The sequence below is a fragment of the Xiphophorus maculatus genome, chromosome 21, assembly GCF_002775205.1.
Source record: "Xiphophorus maculatus strain JP 163 A chromosome 21, X_maculatus-5.0-male, whole genome shotgun sequence".
NCBI classification, from domain to species: Eukaryota; Metazoa; Chordata; class Actinopteri; order Cyprinodontiformes; family Poeciliidae; genus Xiphophorus; species Xiphophorus maculatus.
The window spans coordinates 17,137,375-17,149,412 of record NC_036463.1 but is presented as its reverse complement, the minus strand read 5'-3'; the positions used below and the strand labels follow the sequence as shown (position 1 = coordinate 17,149,412).

Genomic DNA, 12,038 nt, shown 5'->3' with positions numbered 1-12,038 from the left:
TATCAGAAGCGACTGTGTGGAGGCAAAGAAAAGTTGAGCCAAGAAAAGTGAAGAAGGCTGATGTCATCCAGCCATCTGTCAGGCCGGCGGTCCGCGGCTCAGCTGGAGGCGCTGGTGTGATTCCCGCCGACCGGGCCGAGGCGAGGCACGCCTGGTGGGCTTTCGGAGCAGCACCCCTCCTCGGCCTCGGTAGATCTCCGAGGCTCCGGGGGAAGGTAAGCCGGGCAGCAGATGGCCGGGGGAGACGGCAACCCCACACATGGGCACAAACACATTTTACACCTGATTCGGATCAGCTTTGCAGAGGAACACGCAGCAATAGTTCACCGCCTTGTGCCACGGACTGTGACTTCAACACGTGTTCTTCCCTGCTTTTCCACCTTTACTTTAATCAACCCAGTGTTTTTAGAAGTCAGGTTTACTTGGCTCATTATCGACGAGGCCGCGGCAACAGGGCGCACAAGTCTATCCCCACATTCGTTCACACTTATTAGCCAATCAGCTGGTGAGAAACAGCCCCCCTACCGGCTCTGGGTTATTTAAAGTCCTGTGGAGGGGAGCAGCCGCACAACGCTGTCGCTTCTCTCCCAATTTGGGCCCTAATGGCCACGAGGCGCTCAGTAGAGACGGGGCTGACCACAATGAAGCTGAGAGGCTTTTTGTTTCATTTCTTTATGACTTACCTGCGTGTTTCTTAAGCTGCTTCACATAGAATCAGAATCGTAACGTGGATTAGCCTTGGAGTTTTCAGAGTCTCAAAGGTTTCTTTAAAAATGTTCATTACTTAAAAATTATCCATTCATTTCTATTGCAGGTATGCCTAAAGAAACAGAGGATTTTTATTTTGATTTATTTAAAATACAAGGGGAATTTCCTAATGACTGCAGACATTAAACCAGCAGGGGATTTGCTGGTCCTGTAAAGGAAGATTTTGTTAATTAAATGCTGTTAATATTGTTGGTAATGTGTTTAAAATGAACTCAAATTTTGTCATGTTTGTTTTAAAGAGGCAAATCTGCACAGAACCTTTTTCATTACGAAATAAAAGCATGTATTTAGTATTTCTGGATGCAGCATTGATACAGGGTTTGTAAAAAGTTCACAAGTCTGTGTGAAAATCTATAGTTTGTCAAAAATAAAAATCTAACACTGCAAGGCAACCCGACCCACTAACCTGTTTACTTAAAGCTACCAGGATACAAAAATGAGGCAGAAATTAAATAAAGTTGAACATCTTTGAGATGCCCATTTCCATGGTTCATAAGTTCATCCACTAGTTACAAGTTAGCAAAAGTCATCCAAGAGCATGATGCTGCCACTGCAGTTTTCTGTGGCTCAGATGTATCCTGTTGTTTCTGTGCCAAACTGCAGTAGCTGCGACCTAAAACACCGCCGTGCCTCAGGAGAATTTGACATGGCAAAGTTGTTTATTTGGAAAACAAAAACCTTGCATGCCTGCTCTTTTAAAATAGAGCTTAAGAAAGCAAATTTTCTAAAACTCCTATGGTGACTTTTCAGGCTCCCTTCACAGTTTTCGTCTCGTCTTTTCTAAAAAAAAATTCAAGAATGAAATATTTTCAATGACCTCATCGTGACAGAAATGCATTGGGATGACTTGCAGCGGCGACTACAAGCAAGGCCTTCTCGTCCAACATTAGTGACTGATCTCGGATATGCACTTTATGCACCGACTATTAAACCCGTTGGAATGTTTCCCAACTTTGTTGCAGCTGAATTAAACTACAGATTAAGAATGAAATGTCACTGTAGTTCATGCCTGTGAAAGCTAATATATAGAATATATAAATTTGTATGTTCTTACAATATTTTTCTGAATGCACTTAAAAAAAAGACGTTTTTCCCCCATGAGCTGTCTGTACATTTTCAACATACCACCAGGTCTAAAAGTCACTTCCGAACTAATTTAAACACACAGTTTCACACAATTCACAGCAAAGAAGAAAACCGAAGCGTCAAGACATTAGAAGAAGCAGTGTATATCTTTATTCCGCTCTATGTACATCATTTACAGTATAATACAGCAACAATACAGGGTTCTGCTACACAGTCAGGATTGCACCGCTTTAGAGTCAGGCCTCAGTGGTTGGGTACCGTGGTTACGAGAGACAGCAGATACAGCATACATCTTTGGCTTTACTGGCGTAACAAAACACACACACACACACACGACACATGTGAACGCAAACGTCCATCACGACGGACCTGAAGGTGAAAGAAATTACAGGAGTCTACATGGTCACTCTGAAGTCCTTTCTGCACATGCAGAGATCATCTCCGATAATTGGCATGAAGTTCGTTTGAGGTCAAGTTAAAACCGGTCGACGCTTTGCGCAGAGGAACATCTCCGCGAGAGATTGGACGAGAGACGGGCGGGGAAGGAGGGGAGGGGAAAACGGAGACAGAGAGGTGACACGGAGAGACGGAGGCGGGAGCCGACGGAGAGATGAATGCGGCGGGGTCGCCGAGGTGAGGAGATGGTGTAATGATTAGATCACAGATACCCTTGAGCCTCCTACCAATCCCTCCTGCGCTCCAAAAAGGAAAAAAAAAGAGGAGAGGAAGGCCTGCAGCTTTAAATGGCCCTGCTGTCAGAGGTCAACTAGGCCGAGGAAGAGGAGGAGGAAGAGCGGGAGTGGATTACTGGAGTCTGTGATTAGAGAACCGGCTCCATTTTTTTCTTTTTTTTCAAAAGGAAGGTGTGATCTATCTATATAAGGAAGGTCTCCAATAGTTTTCCTGGCGATATTATTGGAGGAAGATTTTCAGAGTTAATAATCAACATAGCAGAAATTCATCAATTAAATTTTAAGCCAAAACAGAACTATGATTTACTGAGAAATTCAAACCTTCTGTTTTTTTTGCCTCCACAGTTTCCTCCTCCTCCTAATCATATGATGTCATCTCCAGACTTTAAGAGCTGCGCTTAGGATGCTTCCATCTGGTGGTCACTTATTAAAATTGTTGATTTGAAACCCATTTAAAAAAGAAGAAAATGAAGAACTCATTAAAGTGACTCGTTCTTGACGGAGAACAAAAAAAAAGAAAACATGATAAAAGCAGCGAGTGTCAGATGTGACAGGGTGTTATTCGTGACTTTCACACGTAATGGACCCATTAAGTCCACAAAACAGTCACAACCATTAACCGACACTGTGGCACAATACGAATTGGCGTCGACACAATGAAAATGTGACAGTGGGGTGGATTGGGTGGGAGATGAGGAGGGAAAGCATCGCCTCGGGGCTGATTTTCGAACGTGACAGCTGCCTTGATCTCGGTTAAATTTCAATCTGAGCTCCGAAACTTCATCTTCAAACGCACTTTCCTACATCTACACGTACAGCCGCTGGTGTGGCGGGCTGCTAGAGAGGCAGAACGCAAAGATCCAAATATGTCAGGAAAAGAAGTTATAGAGCAAAGTAAAAATAATAACTTTTTTTTTTCTCTTTAAATTCAACATAGTGTTCTGGTTGCCTGAACAGAAATTAGACCGACTCGTGATTGGTCGACTACCGCTTGACCTCCAGAGAGGATTGTAAATGATGTTGAAAATGGAAGAAAAGTACAAGTTTTGCTTGGAAAAGGCTTTCGTGTTGAAGATAAATTGGGACAATATAGGACAAATGTGCAAAGGTATTCACACCCATTCAACTATTCCACATGTAAAGTTCAACATGAAACTCTAAAACAGGATTTCCACACATCCTTAAAAAGTCTTAGTGGTAAGACTTTTTGAAATTAAGGCCTTAAAATGTTTTAAACTCATTGGAAAAATGCAAAGTTGGCAATAAAATAAAACTATTTTTAAAAATTTGTACTGTATGTAGTTTATTTTTTGTCTGACTTCTCAGGTTGAGCCGCATTCAGACGTCTTCATTGGGTTCTGTGACTCCAAGCCGTTGAGTCACAGAACCCAACCGCTAACTAGCTGCTAATTTGCCTGGGCTAGCTAGCTAGCTTTTTTTGTGTCCATCAGGTTCGAGAGTAAATTCATCTCCAACATCCATCTTTGCCACCGGCTCACTTCTGTTGCCCACACACGTTATGCTACATTCATTCTGTGCAAAAAAAGAAAGAAAAGCTCGGTAGTATTACTATATAAAATATGAATACTGTAATGTAATATGATATACCGGTAATATACAAAGTAGACTTTTTTTTTTAACATTTCTGTCAAGATACAAGTCTTAAATTTAAATTTGGTCTCCAAAAGTCTTACATGTGAGTTAGTGGAACCAACTCAAGATAAGGACCTGCAATTTTATTGAGGGATTTCAGAGTAAATGGGGCAAAACAAGTTTATTACTTTGTTTGCGATGTCTCAAAAATGTGGAGAAGTTCAAGGGGTGTGAACACCTTTGGCAGACAGCGGACAGCGAGTCAGCCGTTGCCCCTGGCGAGGACGAAGCTGAAGAAACCATTCGTGAGCGCGGGCCTTCCAGGCGGCTCGGCTGTCTCCTCCCGACAGGCCGCTAATGCCCGTAATAAGATAAACCCCCGGCGGACGGGCTCCTGTTGACAGAAGCCGCCACCGATAAGAGCAGGAGGATCGTTCACAGCCAGAACGACGAACAACACGAGAGGCCCGGCTTGTAGATAAAGCGTGAAGAAAATGGGAATAGCGGCGATCAATCGCTGGCAGCTGTGTGGCGACTCTATCCGACATCGTCGCCACCACCCCCGCTCGCGCCCCGCCTTTCCTGGAGCTTTTCGCTGGCCTCCAGTAAGACCTCGACGACGCCATGATCGCAATCTGAAGGAGGAAGGAGGGAGGTGCGAATGAATCCGAGCCGTCGAGTCGTCAATAACGGCCCGAGTTTGTAGAACAAACATATGAGCAAGGTCATAACTGGCTGGAATCCATCCAGAGTGAAATCAAAGCCAAACAAAACAAAAAAAGCAAGAAAGCAAAACTTCACATAGAGGGACTCCTTAGAGAGGCTGTAGTTGATGGCTTCCAAGTCTTCACTTGTGGGAGAAAGTGGGAGCTGAGACGGGCGGATGGCGGCAGGCTGGTGGGGAAGAAACGAAGTGACCGTCGTTTCCCCTCGACGGTCAGGCTGCTCCGCCGCACCGAGTCAAGCAGAAATGATGGGGCTTGTTTGCGTCCTGTAGCCCTTTCTCTTAGCCGAAGGCTGCTGGGGCGGTTTGAGGCAGCAGGGCGTCGTGTAGGAGAATCAAGCGACCGCGCCGCTCTGTCTTCTCTTTCTCTTTTTCCTTTTTCCAATCCAGCTCGTCGGTCGGCTCACTCCTCGCCCTCCTCCACGTACGTAGACGGAAACCAACCGACCTGAGGGAGAAAGGGAGGAGAATAAGTGACGGATTGAGAACCCCCTTCCTTTCATTCAGCTTTTAACACGAGCCAACAGGCTGATGGCCGTCACCACCGCGCCGGTGTTTTAAATTAAAACTCGAACCCAGCAGTAGAGAGGTGAAGCTGCTTAAGCCGCAGATAAATCAGAACCGCAAAAATCCAAAGATCAAAAGTCGATTTTGCAGAGCGAGATTGGCCATGCAGCCACTGACAAAGATACGGAATATCATTCTGAAAATTGCTTTCCTACGACGGCGCTAAGATGAGAAGCTACAATTTCATTCTGAGATCCTGTCATTTTTTTCCCCTCTCTCTTTCCTTCCTGTGAAACGGCCGGCGAGCTTCCTTGGCTGCTGCGTGAGCTAAAAAGGTAACATGGTTATTTCATGAATCATCATTTCTAACAATGATTCATAAAATACTGTACATGCAGTTGCTTCCAAAAGTATTCATTTTTCTCACATTTAATATGTCACAACTATAAACTCACGTGCATTTTACAGATTTTTTTTTTTTGAGACAACATAGAGCTGAAACGATAACTGTGAAACTCAACGAGTTTAAATACTTCGGATTTTGGAAGAATGCACCTTAAATATCGTGTTAACTCTTCAAAAGTCTAATATGATAAACTATTAGATCTTAAAAAAAAAAAAGAAGCAATTTATGACTTTTTGTTTAAAAGCTCAATATATCTATATTCTATGAGCAGATGCTTCTCAAGTCTGAATTATTGCATTTACAGCAAGCTCTGCCTTAGTAATGTGAAATTTATTACAGTTCATATGCTGCACTATAAAAAAGCAGAGATTTCAGAAGGGCACTCTTTTGTCCAGAAGAAAAAGGGGAGGTGCTCTAGCACCACCTAGTGTCTATCTGTGCCTACAGTTGACACTGTTGAGTAAAAACAACTAATTATCAACATGTTGTTTTGATCACATTTTAATCTGTCTTATAATTTACAGAAAAGCTTCTAAAATAGAGAGATGCATCTGTTTGTCGCAGCGAGTTCCACCAGCTGGTTTCCACTGCCTTTACTGGGACAAATGGCTCTCTTTAGGTTCCCTTCACTGTAAACACTCGACATCTGGCTGAGCGGAGGATTGAAACGCAAACACAGCAACACTTCTAGACACTCCGAGCTGAAATGCAGAGAGAGTCGGCACACATTGTGGGGGAGGAGGGGTTTGTTTCTGCATCCTGACCCTGACGTCTCTCGGTAACGTGTGTGGAGAGCTCTGCCGGGATTGGCTTTTACGGATTTAAGCGTAAACAACAACACACTAAAGAATGAGCCGTGAAATGTTTTCTGGGTCCTCGCAGAGTAAAATATTCACCAAAATATCTTCTCGAATCAATGCTAGAGTAAAGAGTTCATTAACGGGGAACTCGACAGTGAGTTTTAGAGACATTTAAACTTCATTAAGGACTCCAATTTAAAGCCCCAAATGCTGGATACAGAAAAAAAAACCCAAAAAACAACAAAAAAAACCAGCATGAACGCTCACGCAAGTCCAACTTTCTTCTCCTCTGGTTTATCAATCAGCGTTGCCGGGGCGACACTCACCCGGCCGTTGACCTCGCCCCGCCACCAGCCGTTGGCTCCGGACTTGGTGTAGATCTTCACCACGTCGCCCTCCTGCAGCGACAGCTCCCGGGTGTCTCTGGAGCTGAAGTCGTACCGCGCTATGGCCACGCCGATCACTTTGGGCGTCAGCACTTGGGGCGAAAAACAGAAAGAAATGAAGAAAAAAAAACCAACAACCACATTTCAGAACAGACGTTCAAACGTGCTGACATCTCCACAACAGGTATGAACAAACACGTACAGGCAGTCTGACTGATGTAGACGCAAAAGTGGAGACAAGCTTAAGATAAAGTCAAAGAACTGAAAAGATTCAAGAAAAACTTTTCCCCCCTTTACTGCCCCACCCCTGGGAAACGTGTTAATTGCTTTAAAATAAGTATTTTCATTAATAATTTTGTTGCAGCAGAGGAACACCTCATGAAAATAGAGGGAACAATCCAAGTACATTTGTGAATAAAAGAGCCAATCAAATTAAACAACTTTTGACACAATTAATGGAGATAACAGAAGCATTTCTATAATTTAGAATGAAAAAGAAATTAAAGGTGCCACAAGCTTTAGGTGATCAGACACATTTATTTAGAATTACTTTTAGCATTTTGCCATTTTTATGCTTCTACTAATATTTCATTTTTAATCCCTGAATCAACGGAAAGCACTTTGCTGCTGTACTCACTGTTGTACTGTGCTACATGAAGAAAATTTGACTGACTAAATAAATACATTTGATCAGTATTTAGTTCTTTATAATAATCTTAGACATTGTTACTAGATACATACCAATACTTGGTATCGGACTTGAAAACCTCCTTTAGAAAACACTATCTTGAGTTCTAATTAGTTTTCACAGACAAAGACCAGCTCCGGTGTTTTGACGTAGGGGTGTGTGTGTGCGTGTGTGTGTGAGAGAGAGAGAGAGAGAGAGAGAGAGAATAAATGTCTCCTGTTGAGGGGAAAACAGTGCGAGACACATGTGGAGCAGGTGGAGCTAGATACCAAAGCTCCATCCCACCCTGCCGCCTCTCCTCTTGTCCAGACCGCGCGCTCCGCCCGGGCTAAGCTGACAGGTTGAAATGGAATGTCAGACCTCTACAACCTGGCTGTGGGGATAGAATATCTAATATAGAGAAGCTCTGTGAACTTGGACACTTCCACCTTTTCTTTGACGGACGGACCCACAGGCGCACACAGACACTCACACACAGCTACATGAAAGCTAAATAAATAAATAAATAAAATGCCTCACATGCCAGGTCTTTTTCCTTTCTTTATTTTTTCCAAAAGCAATATAACGTGCAAAAACAAAGCACACGAACCTCACATACTGTACATGCAGTAGTCAAACGAACACGTAGGATGACGGGTGTGCACGCACGACGACGCGAGTGTCGAAGCGGTGCAACGGGAGGCCAGATGAAAGGGTGCAAAAGCCGAGGTTCGTGCGATGATGCGAAGGCGCCGGGCTGCGGGACAGCATGCTAAGCAGCCTTCGGCGGCGTTGAGAGGAGCGGAGAAGAGAGAGAGAGAGAAATGGAGTGAAGCTGTACCTGTACCTGACCAGAAGGGAGCAGAGGAAGGAGGCACAAAGCTGTAGCCGGCAGGAGTTACGAGAGAGAGGCCGCAGAGCAATGGAGCTATGGCGGGGCGGGGCCAGGCAGGAGGTGGGGAGGGGTGGGGGGTCGCAGAGATGCAGGGGAAAGGGGGGGGGGGTGAAGGGGTGGCAGAAAGAAAGAGAAGCAAAGGAGATAAATGAAACATGTTTTCAAAACACTCCAAACCTGGATTTTTCTATTTCAAATGCATGTTTGGTAGAAACTAGTGCATGCCCTTCACAGTATTTACTCTCTTTTTAACCCCGTGCACAGACTTTAGCCAGTCATCGACTGTTCAACTCAGATATTGGGAACCCGAATGCTTAACGTTGCACTGCTCTGTACGTGTGCTCGTGATTTCTCGTCGTTTTGCCTGATTTCAGCCCTTAAACACATGAAGCGGAGCGAAGACAAACTGTACAGAACGCCCACCAGAAGACATCCAGGAGGTGTTATAATTGAAAACCTTAAGGAAAGAATAGTGCAGATCCAGAACATTGAGGGCTGAGGGGGTAAAATGAAGTTCAAAGGCTGATCCCCGCTGAGCTCCTGTTGCTGCAGTTCATCCGGCTTTTATACCCGATTTATTGTACAATACCCGGCAATCTGTGGGCCCGTTTCTCTTTTAAAGGTCACGAGAGCCATTGTTAGACTATAATCTTTTTTGAAATGCCAGAAGATTACAAAATATCGAACTTGGACTTGGAAGTCAGTTAAAAATGTTCAATCGGACCAATTTTAAGTCAAAGAAATACACACGTATCTTCATTAGGAACAGCGTTTCTCATTTAAATCTAAGAACTTTAACGGATTTGTGATTAAAGTACTACACAGTTAGTGAAAAAAAAAAACTTGATAAAAACTTGCTTTTTCACCTGTAGTAATTTCAAGACAGTTACAGACAAACTCGTTAAATATAATTTCCATTGACAAAGGAGCTGACGGACAGCAGTGTACATACAGGCAACCAGTTTCAGGAGCAGAATCTCTCTTCAACAACTTTATTGTCTTTCTGCATCATGGGGTTAGTAGTTTTGTTACAGCAGCTCAATTTTCTCTGGCAGGAAAACCAATTACAAACCACATGGACTTTCTGATCATTTGGGCTGGGATTTTAACATAATAATTACAAATTATTATTATTTTACATACAAAAGACCTGAGCCAGAACCTTGGCACCGTATTTCTGGTACGCCCTTGAATCTGACGCACAAGCGACATCTGCTTCTCTTGACCCATTCTGGGTCGATTTTTTCCCTTCGATAAATGTACTGATGAGATGCCGGAAAAGACGATTGTTGTCTGCAAGTTGTTCCAAAAGGAAGTTGGCCAATCACAGAAGTTATTCAAGACTAAAATACAATCTCAAAACAAAATATTTAACAGCGGTACAGACGTCTCCCATGCTAATGTCCACAGAAGTTACATAAACAATCAGGTGTTCATTAAACACTTCAAGGCTAAATGGGTATAAAACGTCTCTGACCCAATCTGATGGCTGTATAACCTTAAAAAAGCTAATTAAAAGCAGATAATGTCTTTGTTGTTGAGATCATATGTCTATTTATTCAATAATTTAGCAGCAAAATAGAAACATCAGACTACTGGTCACTAATGATGAAACGACACAAACCCAAAGCAGCTCAGCACCACAGATAGCGACTGGATCATTTGATCAACTTCAATTGAGAGCCTGGAGCAACGAGCAACTGCAGAAGGTAGGTTTATTGTTGACGCGTTGAACCAGGTGGAGACGCAGTGACACGCTTGCAATTTGGCTTGTCAAAGTTAAATGCAAGAGTGAAAATAAAGCCAGTCATGTAGCATAAGATTTTATTCCATATTTTACACCTATTACATCACTAAAATCAGTCGGTCTTGTAAAGTTTTTAGCAATCATGAGGTCCACCGCCCTCCCACAAACCCCTGGGAGTTCTGCCCCTGTACCTATACACTGTACCAAAGGCTATATGGGCTTTAGCTATATAGCCAAAGGCTATATAGCAGAGTGGCAGAGCTTTATCTACGTAAAACTGTAATTCCCACTGCGGCAGATAAATGCCCCAACTTTGTGAAAAATGTTCCACTGTGAACAATGCAATAGGCGAGTTAACCGGCCCAAGTTATTGATATGCTGTAAGGAGAGCAGGGCTCTAGTGGTTTTTAAAATGAATTCTAATCAAGGCGCTTAGAGACAGCTCAGCAAGGGCTGATGATTTCGGGGTGCGAGCGATATGAAGAGGGATCACACAGCCGCCGAGACGCCAGCTGAATTTCACAGGCTTTATTTTTGAACAATCTGATTTGTGTGACTGCTGAGATTCAGCACACACATACACACACACACACACACACACACACATCATTTCGTGGGAGAGAGAGAGAGAGAGGGAAAGTGAAGATGAGTGTAAGAATCCAATCATGAGCCAAGAGTGCCCACACAGACTGCGAGCTGAAGCCGCTCCATGGCGTCCTGTTTGTTTATGTTCTAAGTTAACACTGACGGTGTCGCGTTATCAATCAGCTGTCACTCGCCGAAAGCCGTCCAAAGAGCGCAAGAGAAAGCGCGAGCGTTAATTAGGAAGTACTCCAGCGGCGCTCTGGGAATGACGGCAATCATAAACAGAAGTCATTTAAATGTGAAAGAGAGGAAATGAATTCTGCGCTGCAGGAGTGGGGAAGGGAGTGGGAGGGAGGGGCGGCCTGCCTTGTAAAGACGGAGGACTTTGGCAGAACAAAACAAAACCCATTTGGACCGGAGCGGCCTCCACTTGAAGCTTTGAAGCCGAGATTGAACCGCGGGAACGGAGAAACCCAGCAGCCGCGCGCAATCTGTTCGCATTTCCGACGCACCCCTGAACGCGACCGGCGGCGAGCGCGCAGCGGCACGCGGGCTTTCAGATGGGATCTTATTTACGGCTCGTCGTGATGTCAGATTTTTCATTACCCACTGATGGGCAGCTCACACAACGGGTTTGATGGCGTTTCTCAGATTGCGCGACATGAACATGGAAACAGCAGGCTCTGATAAGGCAAGCTGCTTCCTGCTCGTCGGTTCACTGGTAGCAATTCTTCCCTTTTTTCCGACCCAGAAAACATTCATCCAAGCTAATGAGACAGAAAATAAAAGTGACTTGACACGGAAAAGCGTCCCGAAAACGTCGCTCCTTGCGTGTCCGCGCCACGGGAACCTCCTTTTTTATTTCGTCTGATAATCACTCCTGAGGTGAAAGTCTGAGAATGCATTCGCCTCTAAACAGGGTCTCATTAAAATGCTGCGTTCACGCTCACACGCCAGCTACACCTGTTAACTTCCACATCGGCGACGGTGTCTCCTTTCATTCAGCTCGGGATAAATAAAAGCTTGCTGCTTAGAGAAAATCGGGGTTAGCCGCAGTAATGACACAGACGCAAGGGTTGCGGCGGCTGAATGCATAAATAATCAACAGCGGTTTTTTTTATGTTGTGCGTTTGGTACAGTTTGACGCGTCTGAAGTGCTCGCTTTTGTTCGGGGGGTGATGC

At 44.2% G+C, this 12,038-nt stretch overlaps 1 protein-coding gene across 3 annotated transcripts in view; it reads right to left on the bottom strand.

Annotated features, from left to right (window-relative positions):
- Positions 1 to 1,981: 1,981 nt before the first annotated feature.
- The window catches only part of vav3 (vav guanine nucleotide exchange factor 3), a 103,083-nt gene continuing 93,026 nt past the window's right edge, over positions 1,982 to 12,038 (bottom strand). The window contains exons 26-28 of one of the 3 annotated variants that reach the window (XM_023325884.1): positions 8,471 to 8,557; positions 6,903 to 7,054; positions 1,982 to 5,311 (exon numbers count right to left, since the gene is read on the bottom strand). In XM_023325884.1, coding sequence (XP_023181652.1) covers positions 5,267 to 5,311; positions 6,903 to 7,054; positions 8,471 to 8,557 — 284 coding nt within the window. In that variant the 3' untranslated portion in view covers positions 1,982 to 5,266. The remainder of the gene's footprint in view (positions 5,312 to 6,902; positions 7,055 to 8,470; positions 8,558 to 12,038) is intronic. The other 2 variants (XM_023325885.1, XM_023325886.1) reach the window with 2 other exon arrangements.